Here is a 21023-nt window from a genome sequence, read left to right on the forward strand (position 1 = left end):
TCGACCAAACTCAGAAGAAAAAAAAAGTGTTTGCCAGCATACGAGAGGGTTTACAAAATATAGCTGAAAACAAGACTCATCGTAGGACTGAAGTTTCACTGAGCGTTTGGCATTTAATTGTGATCATGAGAGGGAAAAGGAATAAGCTTCTTTAAGGAAAAAAGGCACAGGTGTCAATAATAAAACTAACCATGGCTGAGCTGTCACATAGAGCCATCGTTAATGTTAATAGCAACACTGGAGCTTTTCCCGCTATCTGATTGTCTGCTGTAGTTTTATTGTTTTACTGACACTTACTGACTTTACAGCACAGGTTGGAGTATCTACATTTGGAGGAAATCAAGACAATGTGTTCAAGTTGCTCAATCAGTTTTATTCAGGAAAGGGGAAAAAAATATTACTCAAGGAAAAAAAAAAAAAAGAAAAGAAAAAAAAATCAGAAAGCTTCTGTCAGAAGCAGCCATCGAACGAATCAATTCTCTGAATGATCCTTCATATCCACCCAACAATCGCTTCTATTTTACATTAAAACTGATTAGTTGAGATACTAACTTATTCCAAATAAATAGAATATTTTCTTCTTTTAGTCAATTTGTATTTGTATTAAATCACAGCCAGTCAGTAACCGCCAACACCCCGACTCTGTACTAACATACACACAGTCCACGCTGCCAGTATACTTGGCAGAGCAGCCCCCCCCCCCCCAGGCATAATGAATATACAATATGTTACACAGTTACAGTATATACACCACCTCTTTTACAGTAAAGACAATAAATGCTTTCTCATTGCTATTTGTTTCAATCACGCATAAGATAGATAACAGTGAATTAGAAAGTGTAGGAAGTAATTTTATGCACTTTGTTTTATTTGTTATTTTACAAGCCCCGAAACACCACTACAAGGATTTTATTGTATATTTGCCTCTTGCTCTGACCAGTCCCGAAAACAAAGTAAAGGAAAATAGAGAATACACTTTGTGGCGTGTTACAAAGGAAAAGTGACAGAATGCTATGAAGTGAGGAATTTTAAAATGACAACAACCACAGCGCCTGCTAACAAAGTGCTGTGGTGTAGGGTAGACACAGTGCTGTTTACGCCAAGTATATACAGCATGGCCTCCATATACCTTATATTTCAATAGCTTTTTGCTTTCTATAATAGGCTTAAAATACCAGACTTTTCTGCCCTGTTGCTTTTGGGGTTAAATATCAAGTGTGCAATTTAATAATGTGAACAAATGTGTTGTCTACCTCTATGTAAACACAACAGATGATCTAAAAATTCAGACACATCCAAATAAGAAGGTGAAAATAGCTGATTTCTGTGTAACCTGCAGTGAGACCCTCTTGTCCTCGCATATTTAAAATCATGGGAAGACTCTCACAAAACAGAGGCCTCAGGCATGATTTCATCTGAAATCCTAGATTATTAGCTGTAAAGGGAAAGAGCTCGACACTGAAGATGTCGATCAATCCGTCCTCCAATCTACGTTTGTGAATATGAGCATCTCTCTTTGACCCTGACACTTGTCTTCAGCTGATAGATGGAGTTGGTCTAGATGATGGTCATCCTCCACATTCTCTTGATTTTAATGCCCAATAGAGATTTACTCAAGCGCCGTTAGCTGGCACAAGAGTTACAAAACATGAGCATGATCAATTTGACTAGCGTTGATCCCCACCTTTGGGAAGAGTTGCTCATTTTCTCAAATTCTGATTGATCCCACGCTTTTGTGAGGAACAGCACAACTCCTTGACGCGAGCAATCTCATCAATTTCACCTTCTACTTACACTTACACGCCCTCCTCCCTCATCCTGTGAGTGCAACACTGCACACACACACAAACACACTTTCAGTTCAATTCATTCGCCTCAATTGGAAACCTCAGCTTCAGAGTGTGGCTTCATAGGATTCCCCATTTTCTCCATAGAAATGATTTCGCCAGCTAGGAGGCTCTATGGTAGAAACGTCACTGTCCAACCAGCCATCGGACAGAGCTGAATGAGAAGCTTTGTACAGTTTTAGTGCAATCATACTTATATTATCTGATAGAACTCTACAAAAACGTACAACAGATGCAACTTCGGCTGAAGAGGAAACAGTCTGGTTGACGCACACTCTTCGCACACACTCACACAGTCCAGTTGTAAAGGATGTGCAAGAATTCATCTTTGATATGTGGAACTACAAGCAAACGTAACAGAACAGGCTCGTATTAATAGTGTCAACGTGTTAAGAAACTTAAAGACCCCATGAAATAGAAGATAGATGAGGGGGAAAAAAAATCTTTTCATGGCTTAAGTGATGAGAGTGTGGACTGAGTTTGTGATGAGGACAGCCAAATGACCCAGAGCACCTGATTACAGAAGATTTGAAGAAGAAAGACGAATAATGTACACACATTAAGAGATTTTAACACCATATTGCCTGCAACTTCTTCCAGTGACTGCGCCATAGTATCAATCGCGCTAATGGCAAAAACAAAGTAGCAGCCCATAGCACAGCAGCCAGATCTCTGTTACTTCTCGGAATTACAATCTGAAGAAGATGCCCCAAGGTTTCAGCAACAACTGAGAAAATAATGCCTCAATAAGTTTGAGTAAAAATTTTTTTTTTTTTTCCTTCATGGGATCTTTAAATTGCATCTCTCCCCTCAATGACTTCGAAAACACTTCCTCTCAGTCGAACAGGATGTTTGACATCACAGCACACACACGACATTTTACATATATTAACATTTCACACTGTACAAAATGTATGACTTGTTTTCAGTGTTCGGAGGAGAAAGACGACGAAGGGAAAGGGTAGGTTTAAGGAACAGTACCTATCTGCGACACCTGCCTCCACCTTCCCGAATCTCCACTTACCCCGTTTCACCATCATCACTTCTCCTCACATTTCGTAATTACACAAACATACAGGTAAATATTTGGGCTATTACATTCAAACGTGATGCTTTTTTTTTTGGCATTTGTACAGTGATTTGTGTAAAACTAAGATTTGCACTAAAATAAAGTTGCACACAAACAGGCTGCTAATTTTTGACAGCTCTTTAAGTACTGTATCAGTGATGGGACAGAATATAGAGCCCCTTTATTGCACTTATGTGTAAAATGGGAGACGAGAGGAAGGATTGGAATTGAAGAATTGTGGCAAGGAGAATAATCAGATTGTGGTAAGGAATACTAATTATCTCTTCCCTGGAAAGAGCATCACAGACAAAAAAGATGACATAAAACCAACAACTAGACAATATGCTCTTTTTAACCATGCACACATTAGTGCCAACAAAGAACAGAGAGGGGGGATTTTAACATAATTGAGTTAAAGACACTCCCATATCTGAGCCCAGTGTCAAATTTCTTGGGAAGTGTCTGTGAATATGATAAATAAGCTACAAATAAACTGTGGTGTTTAATATTCCCCAGACTTCAAGACATGTCCAATATTTCATACACACACGCACATACACAGCAGCCTCTGTCACACCCACACCTCACACCACCAGGATCTTGACTTCGTCCTGTTCGTCAGGCCGGTAGAAGAACGGGATGCAGGGGTTCTCGCCGAGGAAGGGGGGGGATCTTAGTGCTCCCTGGGGATTCTGGATCTCCTGGAGCAGCTGCATGATCTGCTGGGCGGTGCCGTCCTCTTTGGGCCCCAGAGGCTTAGAATCAGCCTGAGCTGACCCAGTTGAAAGTGGCTGGGACGAAGGGGCGTCCAGGCCTGTGCTGGGCTCTGACAGAGGAATGACCTCCATGGCTTCTGCAACAGAGAAAGAGGCATATTATTTATATTAGAAATCTAATCTAAATCAGACATTGGGGTGAAGCTGTTTGAGTGAAAGTGCATTTATATATTAGTCAGACTAAGTAGAATGGCCTGAGTAATGATTAAAATGCTGCGCTATATTAGGCTTTACAAAACACATGTACATTTTTTTCCAACTACAAATAGTGCCTTGCAGATGTACACCTTCGCCAACCAGCAAAGTTGCAGTTTACATCAACGTCTGTCCGGACTAAGATTAATGTCACCAATTCAGTATCCAACCAAATGTGTAATATAGTTAGAATCAGCCTTTCTGTTCCTGAGTTATGGCCTTGAATAATGGCCAGAAAAGTGATGAACATTGTGATGTTACAGTGCAGTTGAGCTTTGACCGTTTTATATATAAAATGCCATCACTTTATCATTTTATCCTATTGTGTGAAATGTTAGGTCATAATTAGCATATGAATTATTAAATGGGTTTTGTGAAGCTGCAGTGAGCTTGACCTTTGACCACCAAAATCTAATCAGTTCATCCTTGAGTCCAAGTGATGGTATGTGCAAAATTTGAAGAAATTCCCCTCATGTGAATGGGACAGACGTGCGTACAGGTGGAAAGACAGACAACTCATAATAAAACCTCAGCACCACAAGAATAATCCGATTAATACATATTCTTGTTACAGTCAGACCAGATGCCAAACGTGCCTTGTTGACCTGGAGCAGAGTTAATAATACATAGTTACACTACTGGAGCAGTGACAGTCGACAGTGACAGAAATTCACCACAATTAATTATCTGATAGGAAGCTGTGTAATTACCAACTTTGTGGAATACTGTTGTTAGCCTGCTAGCCATGCTAGATCCTGCAGTTTTTGTTTACAATCCTACTCACACTACTCCCTGTCCCATCTGCTTTGGCTACAAGAAGTAAGTAGATTTTGCCTGGGGAAATCCACTGCAACTGCACCTTTACTCTGCCTGTGACATTATCCTGATTCAAAGCTGCTGTCTAATGTCCATGTTAATGTAGTTAGCCAAGTAAGGACAGCTCGGCCATTTGGGTACTTGTTGCTTGAGAGAGGACACACTTCCCTCCAACCATCCACTTAACACAAGATGGGTGTGTAATTGTTGTGCCTACCTGCTCCACTGACAGCATTATGCTCTGAGTGTGTGTGTGGTTGGTGCTCTGGGTGTGTGTGATCCTCCCCAATAGGAAGCAGGTCAGGGTTCACTGTGCTTGCACCAGCTACAGCTACGGTGTAGCGGCTGTACCAGTCGTTCCTCTCAGCCACCAGCCTCATCACCAGATCCTGCAGCTCTGCCAGCTTCGCCTGATGGACAGTGGAGACACAACGGCAAGTATGCATGCAGAATAAAAAGTCAGTTGGGAGGAGAGCACAAACCATAGCATCACATTCTGTCATGTTTTGGCTGTACTTAAATTACTTTGTTAAACCAGAGTGACAATGAGGTTCAGGTTCAGTCTGTTTTGAATCAGACAACAAAAATGACACCAAATTAAATTAAGGTTTGTCCTGAAAATGGCTTTTTTGAGGTGAAAAAGGGGGAATACTGCGGACTCCTTCAAGTTTCTGGGATCCACAATTTCCCGGGACCTGAAGTGGACTCAGCACATAGACTCTGTCCGGAAAAAGGCCCAGCAGAGGTTGTACTTCCTGCGTCAGCTCAGGAAGTTTAACCTGCCACAGGAGCTTCCTACTGGTGTAGTTTATTTCTACTTTACTTCCTCACTGTACAGAGAGTCAAGCTTCACCGAGCCAAATTCCTTGTTTGCCTATTCAAACTTGGCCAATAAAGGTGATTTGATTTGATTTGATTTGATGTGGCATCCATTAGGATCAGTCTCTCCTTTAGTCTCTAATGGGTCTGAATGTCGGTAAAAAAGAAAACTGAGCAGAAACATGTATCAGGACAAACATCATATGCAACTACATTGGACTGCATTGGTAGTCATTTTCATTTAAAGACTGCTATACAGTACCTTCATCTCCTCCTTGTCCTGGGCCAGCATGCTAATGTACTGCTCCTTCTCCTGGTGCTTCTGCTTCATGATGGCCCGCTGACTCTGGTATAAAGCAATGTACTCCCCTAAAGAGATATACACACCATGATAACAGCAGTTAGTATTTCTTACTTTCTTTAATGATATTATGTTCAACCAAAACTAAGTTGTAAACAAAGTAATATTCACAACAAAACAATATCCTACTGTCTCACCTATAGTGTCGGTCTCTCCAGACAACTGGATGCAGCGGTGCTCCAGCTCCTCCACCCTCTCCTTCAGGTCGGCTTTCTCTTGCATGAGGGAGGTGAAACGCTGCTGAAGCTTCTCCATGGCAGCTTGCAGAGCCTGATGAACTTCCACAGGTACTCCTCCTTCTGGGAAAAAGATACAGCTGGTTTACATAATGCACCCCAAATGCTTTTTTATCTACACAATCAGACATCATTACAGAATACAATCCGATTTAATTGTAGATTTTTTTGTCAATTGTAAATCACACACAAACAAACCATCTAGACTTCCTCACCTGAATGCTCGTGACTGTGTTCACAGTGACTATGTTGGCCCTGAGTGTGATCATGCTCGTGATGATGGTCATGAACTGGTTTGTGGCTGTGGTGTTGCTGCTCAAGGCTGAGGGCCACAGCAGCCTGGTGCCGGGCGGCCATGTGGAGCCTGTGCTCTTCCTCCAGTTGCCTTCTGGCCTCGTCCCTCTCCGCCTCCAACTGAGCCAAAGCCCCTCGGATAAACTCCTCCTATGAGGGGACAGAGAGTGGTGGTGGGGATGTCACGGGGGAGCTGATGAACAGGGTCAAAGTCTGAACCTTTATCTCATGCAAACCTATACACTAATCTCACATCATAGAGGTTTCAACATATTTCTGTATTTCAAATCTTTACCACTGATTTTTATTTTTTCTGATCCAAAATTTCAAATAAATCCTTCACACTGACATAGCACTGGATGTATTGTGAAAATATCTACTTCAAACTTAATTTAGGCCTTCATAATAATTAATAAAATGCAAAGCGATGGAAAGGCATATTTTCAATAAGTAGTTTTTTGAGAGGAACATTCATCACCCTCCTCACCATCTCTTTTTGGCTCTCAAAGTCTTCTGGGATAACTATGGTGGCAGACTTCTTTGGGCTTTCTTGCAGAGACTGGCTTTCCACTCCGTCGCCTGAGTGAAATAATGAAATTAAAATTATTAGTAAACTTAAAAGATATATTTTTTTTGCATTTTCTTAAGCGAATCATCCCCCACAGGGTGCTGCTCTTACTGCCTTTGCCTCTAGGTGACACTGGTTGGACTAGAACTGTAGGCCTGAAATGATTGTTGGTGTAGCTCTGCTCTTAGATGTCAGATGCTTTGCATCAATGACAGCGTGTCCTTGTTTTTTGTGACAGACAGTTTTTACTTTCTAGATTTAATTTCTTACAATATAAATAACGTCAAACTAGAAAGCTATTATGCTGTTAGGCATGTGGTTCATATCAACATAAACGGCTGTGAAGGAAAGGGAGAAGGGCGCACAAGGAAATATAGTACAGAGCTTTGACAATAACAACAAAGTGGCAAAAAGTACCAACATGCCAGTAACAGACAAATCTTACCCTGGTCTCTAGATGACGTGACAAGAGCTGAGCTGTTGAGCAGCTCTTTCACCTCAGCTTTCAGCTGCTCGTTGTCTCTGACTACCAGCTCCAATCGGTCCTGTAGGGGGTGACAGGGAGTCATTCAACACAACCGTGGAAAATTTGTTTGTGTGTTTGAGGGTGTCAGAGAGATAAAGAGGGGACAGTAACAGAAGGTGAGATTACACTATACTATAAATATACTGTATTGTCCTTTAAAGCAGTCTCAGCATATTCTGTTTGTTGATGAAGAACTTAAGTGCATGATCTTTACTACAGTTCACTGACATATAACAATAGACTGGATGGCCATATTTAAATATAAATTGGTTGTACATCAGTGTGGCCTTGTTCCTGAACTACGCACTTGCGCTTGTTTGAGCTGATTGTGACTCATCTCCAGTTGCACGCGGCCCTGGCTTTCATCGTGCTGCAGCCGGTCCATGAGCTGGGCCTGCTGCAGATACTGGTGGTGGAGCTGTTCCCTCTCCGAAGCAAGGGCCTGGTAGCCAGTGCAGTACTGCTGCAGGTGGGCCACTACCTGGTCCCTCTGCTCCAGCAGACCCTGAGTCTCCGTACATTTCAGTTCCAGCTAGAATCAAGGGAGCAAAGAGGAAAATGGAGGACGCATGAAAAGGCTGTGTTGTCAAAACAAATTAATGCAATCTCTTTCTGGATGCTATTATAATAGAGCATCACTGTATTGTGTTAATGCACCAACAGACAAGTTAGCATATTGAAGACTGATAAATGCAACAACATGAAAATTGTGTGTGCCCATACCTGCTCCTTGATGTTGTGCAGTTCCTCTTGGAGTTCACCCATTCTGCGAGCCAGCTCCTTTTTCACATGTTGCTCTGACTGGATGGCAGTGGTCAGCTCCATGTTCTCATTAGTCTGTACGAATAAAGGAATTTTGTCTTTAAGACGGCAGCCTCCCTCCTTCTAAGGCCAGACTTTGTACTTTCTTAATTTGTGAAACCTTTGATTTATTGTTACAGGGCCATGAATCAATCTTTTGTACAATAACCAAATAACAAAGACATGAAAAAGATGCAAGAAGATAAAATCAGACAGAAAATACATTTAAAGCGAGACTGCCAGCAGGACACAAGACGAAGAAAATATATAATAGATGGATATGATTCCTGCAAAATTATAGCCAGTTAGGAAAGAAACCAAGTATATAAATAAAAGTACTTTCAAGACGTGTCATTAAAAAAAAAAAAAAAAGGACAGATGGACAGCTTGATTTTCAGCCTCACCAGTTTGACAAAACCGTTCTGTAGCTCAGCCAGCTGGTCCTTAAGGGTACGGTTCTGGGTGAGCGCACGGCTAATAGTGGCCTTATCTGACTGAACGTCCTCCAACATGCGTCGGCGGTCCTCTGCCTCCTGGGCTTCCCTCTCCACCTGCTGCTCCAGATCCCCCAGACGTGTCTCCTGCTCTGCACACAGGCGGCTCAGCTGCTTGTTATCTCGCAGCTGGGGGAAATAACACAGAAGCTGGTTACAGAAAACTTAAGCCTAAGAGTACCAATGGTCTTTGAAAAATGATGTAGAGAACAGATCAATTGGTGTAACTTTCAAATGTTATGAGCAAATGAGAGACTTAAGTGATTAAGTAAAACAGGACTATTCAATCATGTCTCAATATAATGCATACCTGTGCCTGGTACTGTGCAGTAAGAGCATCTTTCTCCTGTTGTAGAGTGTTGAGTGCCTCCTGCAGAGCCACTTCGCTCTCTGATGGCCCTGAAGACTGAGGCTCTGCATCATCCTGAGCTTCTCTCTCCTGAGACAATAACGCTGGAGGAGAAGAAGGGAGAAAGACAGTTATAAACAATTTTGCTACAGAAAAATCCTCCAGACTAGGGTCACTCTGTCAGAGTGCAGTATATATTGTATAGATAAAGCTTTTAAGATCATGCTAACTAAATATTACCAAACACAATTCTCATATGGATAGAAAAAGTACTGAAGCAAACTGATTGATTTAGGGCCTTTAAAAGACAAACGTTTGTGCAGCAGTTAATATTTCTACACTAGTTAACAATAGTGTCAAACTGTTTGGAGCACAGCAACTGATGTGCAACAAAACTGTGGAGTCTTCTCTGAGGTTTGATCTCCTTGATTCTAGAAACCCCTCCAAGCAGGTGTACATTGGTTTGGTTAATGTCACTATTGCTACACGATCTGACAGCTCTTCTTCACATTAAGGTAGAGGCTATAGAAAAGATAGACTAGATAGCTCTAGATAAGGGCAGTGTGAACCTCTTACCTGCAGCACTCTTTAGCTCTATGATGCTGGCCTCCAGTTGTTGCACTCGGCTGATATTTCTGTCCCTCTCCTCTGCGATCAAGGACACCTGCACAGACACAGGAAACGACACAGATCAGTCAAAATAAAAGGAAATCAAAAAGGAACACGCCATTTTATTTATTTCCAAAGCTATATTCAACCACAATGTCTGTGCTGATGTTAATGTATAATTTACCTGCGTTAGCAGCTGTTCTGTTTTGTCCTTCCATACACGGCCCTCCTCCTGGATCTGCTCTGCATAGCAGTCCCTCTCTGTCTGCAGCTGAGCAATCGACTCCATAAGCTAAAACATAAAGACAAAAAGGTGTGAACAAAGCAAACTGATAAACAAGCAGGAGTTTAGACATAAATGATTAGTTTGCAACCATTATGAACTGAATCAGCAAAAATGGGAAGCAAGAGAAAAGATAGGAAGGTAGATGACATCTGGTGGGTCTTTTGATGCAAATACAAACAGGAAAGTTAATCTATGTTTAATCGCTCAAACCAGAAAAAAAGTAAATTAATATCAACACAGACAGGCACTAGTATAACACTCATGCGGATAACTGAACGAAAAGTTCTTGTGCACAGACCTGGTGATTGTGTGCCTCCAGCTGCTGCTTCTCTTCCAGCAGTAACTGGACCTGCTGGTTGGCACTGGTGGGATCTGACTGACTGGAGCACTGGACAGAATCATAAAAGGACAAAACACATGAATAAATGACATCAGGTTGCATTGCTGGCAAACAAAGATTAAGAACTAGATTGAAACTATTGGCTTTTGTCATAAATTGTAAATTTGAGGCACCACTTCCAATTATTGGTATTGGAAAGGTGAGTTTAAACAGGCCCATGTCTTATCATACCTGTTGCAACATCAGGTCAGCTATCTCGAGCTTCTTACGAAGATCTTCCACCTCCAACCTCACTGCTCCATTCTCCTGTGTACTCAGCTTTAACTGCTCTGACAGCTCTGAGATCTGTTGCTTTGATTCTTCACTCAAATTGCTGCAAATATACAAATATGCAGAGATTGTTCAACATTTTTGACCTACCAGATTCTAAAAGGGCTTGCTCATGCATGTCATTTCCTTGTGATTCTTAGTAAATCTTCTGCTGTTGGGAAGTTATGAAATATATCTCCTTATTACCTCCTGCTAGGGTAAAATTACTTACTTTAGTCTAAACACCTCTAGCCTCAGACTGTCTCTCTCCTTTTCAAACTCTTTGTTGTGCTGGAGACAAAAAGGAAAATACTTATTTAAAATAACAGCATGAAAAAAAACATCAGAAACTAAAATGAACAATGGATATTATGTTTGTATGCGTTTGTGCGTGTGGCTTTCTATCTGTATTACATGCTTGCTGCTGACTGTGAGTTAAGTACGTTTGTCATATGTTACATATTGCATCTGCATTACTCATTTTTCAGTGAATTCTGTTTAAATGGAGTGATAACTGCAATTTTTACCTTTTCAAACTGTTTCTGCTGCGTTGAGACAGATGAGAGAGTTCTCTCCAACTCTGACACTCTCTGCTTTGTTGACTGCAGACGGTTATTTAACTCGTCTGCCTCAGCTACACACAGACACACAAACACAGACACAGAGAGAGACACACAAATAAACCATTAACTTACTGCTGTTAGGGTAAGGCCTTACCAAGATTAAAAACTTTAACTCAAGTGAAACACACACACGCACACACCTGTTTTCTGCCGTGCAGCTTGTTGTGTGTATTGTAGTGCTGTTTGTAGCTCTGATTTCTCTGATACCAGTATACCGATGGTCTGGATGTGAACCTTGGGAGAGGATAGGCAGAAAGAGAGCATTGCTCTTCATGAGACTAGATAACATCACGTCTCTGCTACACAGACTACTCAATTTATTCTTGTCAGGGTGAGCGAATGAGAAGGGTGTGTTCTCGGATCACATTTCTATTCATTTTATATCAGGGTCAAAGCATGGACTCCAGCAATACACATTGATACTCCACGTGGCAGTGCAATGAGGCTTTTTACCACTCTGCTATTACACTGTTTGAGAAATTCACACAAATTCAATTTATTTGTTTGGGCCGAAGAAGTTACCTGTAATTGCTCCCGCATGGCTCCCTGCTCTTTTGAAAATCTCTGTTCAAATTCCTTTCTCTCCTGGAGGCAGAAAAATACCAGAGTTCATGAATGACCAGGAAGGAAATGAAAATTCAGTAGACTGGAATAATCAACAGACAGTCCAGCAGACAGACAGAAAAAAGTGTTCACCTTTTGTAGCTGATCTGAGAGCCCTTGAGATTGCTGTGCCTGTAGGACCGACAGGATATACATTTAGGTTTGGGAAAGATCCGTGTTTGTTTCAGCAGTGTCACACAATTCCAAAGTTCTGGAGCAAAAGACTTCATTTGCATGCCAGAAAGGACAGGGATAGCGTAAAGTGGCTGAATAATCAACCTATTCTGTTATCTATGTTATATTAACCTTATGTGTTCATTTGAAGTTTTGTGTTTAATAATGTTAGTCTGCTAAAGTGGTGTAAAATGACTTACAATTAGGCATCGATCATCTACCATTAGGTTATGACAGCTCTGCACCCAATTGGTCCTTAAGCAGTGGTTATACTTTGTAGAGATGTATTTAAAATCAATGTAAGTGAAAGATGAATAAATAACATGAAAGCCATGCATGACTTCTTGCAGTGTATAGTTACTCAGGATGACGAGCAGAATACATACAATACATGCACTGATGTGATTGCTGTGATTGTGGAACAGCAGTAAAGGGGTTACTACAACCGCACAAACGCGCGCTTACAAATACACATACACACACAGCTTCTTACCAGCTGGTCTAGCTTGGTATTGAGCTGAGAGTTTGTTAGGTTGCTGGACTCCAGGGCGGCTGCCAGCTCCTGGTTCCGACTCTATTACGTGCACACATGCAAAAAAAAACAAACAAACAAATAAAAAACAAAAAAAAAAAAAAAGAGAGAGAGGAGAGGGATAAAGTGCAGTGGCGAAAGTCAAACAAAGACCTCATGGGAGAAGGAGAAAAATTCCAATGTGAATCATTAACATGAAGGCAAACAATAGCACCTTTACAAGTGGTGCAAAAATGAAAGGTGAGGCAAATAATTAAAATACATGAAATTGATTAATGGAGCAAGTTGGAAGGTAGTAAAGCCTTCATTACTATCTATTAAAGTATCATTTGCAGGATGTGGACTTGATCCACAGGGCCTTCATTTCTCCAGACTATCATAAAAAGTCCCTAAGAGTTTCTAAGTTGCGTAAGTAAGTGTATTTGGAAGTGTCAAGGTTGATGGAAGCACAAGATGTCCTTGATTTGCAAATAAGTTTTAACACTCACTTGAGGTGCTTGTTGTGTTTTTCAAAATAGAAGATGGAAACACCTTCTGACGTAGAAAATATTTAACCCAGATGACTGATCAGCCCCTGTGCATTAGTATCCTTACATTTCTTTGTCTTCATCTGTGGAGAGCATGACACATGGCCAGTCGTGTACTGGCCTAGCCCATTTGGTCCAAACCAGTTGATGGAGATCTGCTCAATTTACATCATTTTTTTTTCTGTCTTTCTTTTTTTTTTGCGACATTTCAAAAATCCATATAAAATTCACTTGACATTAGGTGGAAACAGATAGTTATATAAAAGGTTTATACTCAATTGTAAACTGCAATTGTTCAAGGAAATCCCATTTCACTTTTTCAGACATCTACTATGCTGTACATTAACATATCAGTCTTCCAGCTAGACATTCACTTTTACACATTTTTGGAATAACTGAGACTTCACTTGCATTCTGGCCCTGATAGCTTGTGTGTAAGCTAACAACCAACTACCTAAAATGTTTTAGGATGCAATTTTACTACATTTTTGAAACATGTCCATCTTTAGCTCCTGTCATGTGATGAGATATGATAAGTTCAAGCTCAAGACTCACTTGTGGGAGGAAATGTGACAAACTGCGTGTGGTCGCACAAGCTAGAAAGTTCTCCCTCACACAGAGAGTGAGGTGAGTTTTGGGTAGATTTCACTGCCAGTGCTGCAAACATTTTAGACAGCTAGCTAGCAAGCATGCTATCCTATAACAAATAATGAAGTGCTGCCAGAGAAAATCCATTCTGGACACAGTATGTTGATCCTGAATTGAGTTTCACTCTATATGCAGGCAGCGTCACAACATGATTCCATACTTAATAAAAGTCCTGGTTATGCAGTCAATCTACAGAGGACAGCAGAAATATGACTATTATGAGTGTACCACTTTACTGTAACTTGCATGACATCAGCATGTTATTGTATGACTTGACTGACTTGTATCTTGGGTTTCCAATTTAGAAAATATGAGATTTCCATCTTACCTCAAGTTCTCTCTCACTCACAGAAGGTGCACCGTCCCCATTCACATAAGCAGCAGATGACTGAAATGACACATAAATGCACATCAAAAGAAAACTCATCATGTGTTTTAAGAAAAGTGTATCCTCGACAGTGAATGCCCTGAATGACAACAACAAATTGTTTCTGCATTCATCCATAGGAATTATGAATGTGCTTCAATGAAAAATGATCTGTCTTAATGAGCTTAAAACTGAAACACAATGGATGCAGTGCAGATAGGAAATTTGTTTAGCCAGCAGTAGTAACACCTGCACTTCACCACCATGTGGGGCAATGATACCTTAAAAGGATAGTTTGTATCATTTGAAGTGGGATTGTATGAAGTACTTATCCACTGTCAGTGTTTGGAGCGAAGATTGCGGTCAGCATGTTCCCAATTTCAGCCACCTAACAGAATAAGGCTCACCTAAAAAAACCAATGTCAGTTTAAGTGTGAGCTATATTTAGAATATCTTCACTGCTTTACATTGCTGACAGACAGCCCTTTCTGACATAGAACCAAAGCCGTTCTCTCACTTTGCTCGCTTCAAGTACAAGTTCAGAAGAAATATATCAAGTTGGTTTGGTGCATTAGTTGATGCTGTCAGTGTACTTGAGACCATTGGGAGCAACTGGCAAATTTGAAAATGCTTCCAGTGCATTCCTGCCAAGAATAGAAGCAACACGCCCTCGTTGAAAGTGCACATCCGTGGTGGTGTGTTATTGTTAAAAGCCTAACACTGTACGACAAAGAAATGTGTGTGTGTGAGAGAGAGACAGACAGGATGATACTGGCGGCTCTAAAAATCATACCTCAGAGACCAGGCCGTTCAGTTGCTGTGAGAGCTGTCGCAGGCTCTCAGTGGAAGACAGTGGTCTGCAGGATAAGACACATAAATAACCAATCACACACATTAACCACGCCATTTAGCATGTTGTAATCAATGACTAAAGTAGTAGGATATATTGGAGCCACAGTAGTATGTCTTATTATACCCAATTTATGACAAATTTTTGTATTTTAAGGTAGTCTCTAAAGAGTGGCATAAATGTGTGCTGATGGTAGAATGACTCTACAGAACAAGCTGGCTGCAGACGTTGTTGCCTGCTCTTGCAATAAATCAATCCACATACATTCATATGTGCATTCATATGCAACCTCTGATCTGTGTAAAGTGTGTGTTTCCATGAAAGCACACTGTACAAGGGTGTCAGGGCAGTGGGGAATCAGATAACTAACCTATTGTCCTCTGTTAAACTCTCATTGCCGTTGGTATCAGGATAGTCCTGCAGGTATAGAGAAAGATGGAAAGCAGACGAGAGTAAGAGAAACACAGTGAAAATATCTGATAAAAAGAAATCTGCATGATGACAGTGCACATTATGCGCATCACAAGCAAGGGAACTACCGTTTTCACCACTCAAATATATTTGTAATAAAGCAGCAACTGGCAAAAGACATTCAAGAGTCTTTGTGAATCTTACACGTGATGGGCATACTGCAATAAGACAAGATATGATTTGGGGGACAGAAAAGGAACAACGCGAGAGAAAATGACAGAAACAGGGAGACACACCTGCAGGTCAGTGTTGTGACCGACAGGCTCAGGGTTAGTAGCAGTGTTAGCGCTAGCGGGGTTAGACACGGGTGAGCCGCGGCCAGGCTCGCCCTTTGGGTCCTCCAGCAGCTGGGGAACTGAAGACCCCATGGCCTCCAAGTCAGCAAACGTCTGAGGTGACACATACACAAAAGATGCACACACTGATTAATGCCAAGAAAAAAAGCAGTTGTGATGGACGGAGAGATCACAATGATGTCTGAACTTTTATATGTCTTTACGCGCGCATAAATATTAATTATATTTAAGGCTAAGACATAAGAATATGTGTTTGTTGGTATTTATTTTTGTAGTTGACAGCGTAGCTTACAGAGCATCTTAATGCATGCTCTGTTACTGATTATAATAGCTGCAGCAGGAAAACTGTGTCCCTCTCTGAAACATCTGCAGAATAAAAGAACTGTGCTGTATGAAACGCCAACAATAATGTGAATGACTGACAAAAATCTTCTATGTTACTTGATTTACACTTAGTATGACTTTGAAACCAATGCAAGCGCAGCATTTGTAATAATCTGTAATAACAAAACAATTTTAAGAGTGCAGGCAAATAAGGTGCTGAAAAAACAACCAACACAAAAGCAGCAAAGGGAACAGAACCACAAAGTGCAATATTTCGATTTCTTACTTCTCTGATGCATGCCTACATGATGCGACCAGGTGTGAATATGACAGCCATGCAACTACTGAGACTCATGCCACGCAGTGTGCATTCCCTGCCCATGAATCAACCTCTAAATATGTAGAACTCTAGAAGACCAACAGCAACCCTGAGATAACTCAGACAAATAACTGTGCACCCGACACATTTCTTAAAGATGAATGCACTCTCTTGACATGGATTTAAAAAGCAAGAATTCGCACTCAAGTTTGTCCCAAATAATACATGCACTTGACGGAAGAAGAAGGTAAGAATGGGGAAGTGAGGTACAATATTAATACCACATGAGGAGCAGCTATTTACAGCAGAGGGACACAGAAACATAAAAAACAGGCAGGACAGCAACAAAGAAAAGGAAAGAGAAAGAGAGACAGGGGCTCACCTGACTGTTGCCATAAGGAGGTAGGACTACTCCATTGCTTTGACTAAGTGCTTTCAGAATACTGCCAAACTACAGGAATGAAGAAACAAGGGTGGAGAATGAAAGAGATGTGAAAGAGGAGAGAATGATTTAAACAGTGATAGAGATGTAGACAAACAGGCACAGAGAAGCAGCTGCTACAAGAAATTTTCAAAGGAGAAGGTCTAGAAGTGACTAGGGTGTGCAATGAGGACAAACTGAGGCTAGTATGCCCAGTCTAAGAGGTCAGTAAACATTGCCTGCATTTTTATGAAATCTTTTAAACCACTAAGCAGAATATCTGTAGCTGAATAAAAATGACTCATGTAAACAACACTCAGGGGTGCACAGCATCTTAACAAATGTTGGCTTTGTGGAGTGGCAACTACAAATCCCTAGCTGCTTTAGCTCCATCAACAGTATCTGTAGACTAACACACTCGGCTTACTCACATTTCACCTTCCTTATTTAACCTGTGCTAAGTCAATAATTATTTGCCTGCTTATTCACCTTTGCATATAAAGTCAATTTAGATAGGGTCTTCTTTCTTAAAGGGGATGAAGCACGTAGAAATTTTCTTTATAACGTGAATTATCATCATGTCTCCTCTGCTCTGACCCCTAAAACTGAACTCCATTTGGTTGTTGCCAGCATCACATTCAGATTTTCTGTCTGATCCTGGTCCAGACTACATGAGTGTATCCAGTCACGGCCGGCCAAAATCAAACATGTTTGGGGGAAAAAACTGCATCAGCCCAAACAACCAGACTCAGCATCAAGCTCTCGAGCTGTGACAAGCCGACATTCCAATCAGGCTTAGAAAACTACTGACCGACACGGTTTGTGGAAAACTGACCTGAAAGTCAGCCCCTTTGTGTGAGAGCTGTGTGCTGGAGTCACATGAGTGTGTCCTCACTGGCACTTTCAATTTGCTTATTAGAGCTTTAAAAACAGATCACACAGAAGGAGACAGTGCTGGATAATTAAATGTTATAGTTGTGAGGAGCAGCAAATTAAGTGTCAACACACTCAAACAGAAAGGCAACATTTTAGTTTTCCAAAATCAACAGCCACAGCACAATCGCCAAGTATGATTTATAATTCAGACAGGTGTAAATTCTACTTTTAACAAGTTAAAAAAAAAATGAGAGTGATTCGCTGCTTCTACAATTCTATTTATGTGATTATTATTAATGAGATATAGACCCTGTACATCTGTCCACTCGTAAATTCGAGCAGCATACAGGACAAAACAAAAATAGAGAGGAGATTACTCATGATGGCAAGGAAACTGTACATAACATGAATGTGTTTAATGCGTCATATCTTTTGAAAAGTAGTCTATAAAATAATGCTAATTTGACATGAACCAATACATTCAATTAATGGTCAGCTAACAAATAATAACTTCTCATCATGTTATCATATCATGTTGATATGATGCTTTAAAGCTAAGACAAAAATCTAGTGTATGTTCAGGCTACCTATGGCCAACAGTCAATTATCTCTGTGTGCTTGAAATCAGTATAGTTAACAAAATACCTTATCTTTTGCTGCATTATAACCCTGACCACCGTTAGGGGTTAAAGGCTATCTGTTTCTTGTCCAGTGTCCAATTATTTCCACCCTGTCTCCTTTCTAGGTTTCAATGCTACTACTGTGTCGTTGGCACCCTCTCTGTTTGAGTGCAACAGGGAGAGCATTTGCTAACCTAGTAGTAATTCAGCCATATCATTTCACAAGTGGCAAAATATTCCAGGCTAAGCTGGTCATTATACATGACTTTTTCTACTGACAGTACGTTTCAAGACTTTCTAATGCGATAACTGTAATAGAAATAGAAATGGGAACGGGGGGGGGGAAATGCTCTAGAAATTCAAATGTATTTAACAAAGTCACACTTGGTTTAAGAAACCAGACATTAAACGGACGATACTTCAAGCACAAAGAGACGTTGTTATTTGACCAACAACGGAAAAATGACCAGCAGCACATAAATGTTAACACTGGGACTGACTTACATTGTCTGGAGAGTTTCTGTCTGCTGAAGGTGCATCGTGTTGGTTCAGCCCCTTCACCTTCCTCTTCTTCTTGGCCCCTGCTCCACCACCTCCTCCACCCCTTTCTCCTCCTACACTAGCAGGAGAGCTCTTCTGCTGAAACTCCTTCAGCTGAGCAGCACATAAGGGAAGCAATACATGTGTGAGAATTATAGCCTGCAGGAAAGAAAACTCCTCTGCTGCCTATTTCATGAAATGACTTTATTCTATCACCCGCCTCTGGAATTGTTCCCAACTTTCATCCATCTACTTACATTGCTCAGAAGAGATAACCACTGGAAGGTCAAGCTAACTGAATTAGGAGATGTGAACTCTGGTCTGCGATGAAGCTGGGATAGACTGCTACTTTTCTCTACATAAAAAGCTTTCAAGTGTAGATTGGACTGCATAGCCGCCACCAACAAGTTATTTACTGTCGCTTTGACTTTCTAAACCAAACAAGATGAAGTAAATAACTTTTGAACATTAAAACACATGATCCTAACTATCTGTTTCAGTTTGGGCATGGGGCCTGTGAAAGCTGTCACAAGGGACCAGAGGAAATCATAGGAGAACTGCTGGAGCTGGATTTGATTCAAAACGCTGGGATTGAATCTCAGGAAAAAGTCAAACGGCCACTCATCCACAAAGATTGTAGGTCAGCAAGAAAATGCTGACGAGTCATTTCCTGAAGCTAACATTTCACAGCTGATAAGCCCATCTTCCTGACTAGCCCAACAACACACCTAGCTAAAGCACACAGCAGGACAGAGGAGAGGGGTGTCAGCTGTCAAAACAGTCCCCGTCATCCTATCCAGCAAACTGTGCTACAATGCTAGCTCAGGTTTTTCTTTCAAAATTGCTGTTTGTTGGCCATTTTCTCTGATAATTGAGGCTGCACACAGCTAGCCGTTGTGTAGCATTCTTTGCACTCACACATAACCAACTATTAGTTAGCCACCTTGCTAATGTTAACTTGCTTTGGTTAGCACGTTAAGACTTGCTAACATAAGCTAACCACATTTATGTTAGCTAGAAAGACACATGAAACCGTTGGGCAAAGATAGTAAGGTAAGTTCATCACGGACTAACTAAACGACGTGGCAAGCTGGAAATACCACTAAGAACTAAAAATAGCCCAGATAATCTAGTAAAGGTAAGGCTATCAATAAAGGCCCAGGGGAAGCACCGGTCTCTCCTGCGCATTGAAGCCTAGAGAGGAGCGAGAGGGGAGGGACAAGCGACGGCGCAGAGGTCGGACGACGTGTAATGACAACACCCCTGCTCCGTAAATGAAATGTACAACAAAACCAAAAAACACACCGGCAACACAAACCCACAGAAGAGACTAGATCAGTGTTTCCCATGATATTAAGTCGGGTCAATTGTAAACTACTTTACCTTTTTCTTAGCTGCAGCGAGTTTTATTTGCCTGCTCTGGTCGGCCATACTGCTGCTCTGGTCAACCGACCGAACCACGTCATCAGTTTGCTGGCTGTGGGTGTCTCTGCCTGTAGCGGGCGCAGGACTCGCAGGACTCAGGATCTCCACATAGTAGATGGGACACAAACCTAATCCGGCCATTTATGTTATGATCATTTTTATGTACAAATCCCTGTTTGATTTATTTGGTTGATATGTCTGTTGTATGACGTATGGTGTCAGATACTGCTAACAAGGTTTACCACAAAATTAAATTTTTGTCTTCCACATTCTTACTATTCTGGCTAATCTGTCACTCCTAGTTTGTGTTCTTATGAGCTCGCTAACTTGTTCAAGTAATATAAACCAGCAAGCAGAGATGGGGAAATAATACAGACCAAAAAAAAAGGAGATCTGTCTTAATTTGGCTTTTATAAATGTGATAATTTCTTTTTACTTTGCTTGTTGTAATTGTTTATTTGTGCATATCTTGACAGTCCATCACAGGGTTAATACAGATGCAGACATACAGATGCAAACACTGGCACTTGTACATATGGTGATATTAGTCTCTCATCAACCTTCCCTATATGCGCTTTAAATTACATGTCATTAGAGAGTGACTGTTGCAGAGCACCTGGGGGAAATCCATTTGATTATAATTTAGGAACACCTTCCTGTAAGGTGGCAGTAAAAAATGAACATAATAAAACAATGCCATTTGCTATTTCTA

The 21023-nt window shown here is 41.0% G+C and overlaps 1 protein-coding gene across 3 annotated transcripts; it reads right to left on the reverse strand.

The window, feature by feature from the left end:
* Positions 1 to 358: 358 nt before the first annotated feature.
* Positions 359 to 20333, reverse strand: golga2 (golgin A2). 3 transcript variants are annotated; one of them, XM_070850132.1, is made up of 27 exons: positions 20270 to 20333; positions 18851 to 19000; positions 15727 to 15879; positions 15390 to 15436; positions 14963 to 15026; positions 14131 to 14190; positions 12589 to 12669; positions 12015 to 12053; positions 11841 to 11903; positions 11459 to 11552; positions 11223 to 11329; positions 10928 to 10986; positions 10618 to 10759; positions 10345 to 10434; positions 9945 to 10052; positions 9728 to 9815; positions 9113 to 9255; positions 8713 to 8931; positions 8231 to 8344; positions 7815 to 8039; positions 7427 to 7526; positions 6901 to 6992; positions 6335 to 6563; positions 6021 to 6182; positions 5785 to 5891; positions 4921 to 5113; positions 359 to 3769 (listed from the first exon to the last, which is right to left on the reverse strand). In XM_070850132.1, exons 1-27 carry the CDS (start codon positions 20315 to 20317, stop codon positions 3501 to 3503), a joined length of 3246 nt encoding a protein of 1081 aa, XP_070706233.1. In that variant the 5' UTR covers positions 20318 to 20333; the 3' UTR covers positions 359 to 3500. The 3 variants fall into 3 exon arrangements, with proteins under 3 accessions (XP_070706233.1, XP_070706235.1, XP_070706234.1); XM_070850134.1 differs by lacking the exon at positions 15727 to 15879; XM_070850133.1 differs by lacking the exon at positions 12015 to 12053.
* Between the last annotated feature and the right edge of the window lie 690 nt (positions 20334 to 21023).

The sequence above is a fragment of the Pempheris klunzingeri genome, chromosome 19, assembly GCF_042242105.1.
Source record: "Pempheris klunzingeri isolate RE-2024b chromosome 19, fPemKlu1.hap1, whole genome shotgun sequence".
Lineage (NCBI taxonomy): Eukaryota > Metazoa > Chordata > Actinopteri > Acropomatiformes > Pempheridae > Pempheris > Pempheris klunzingeri.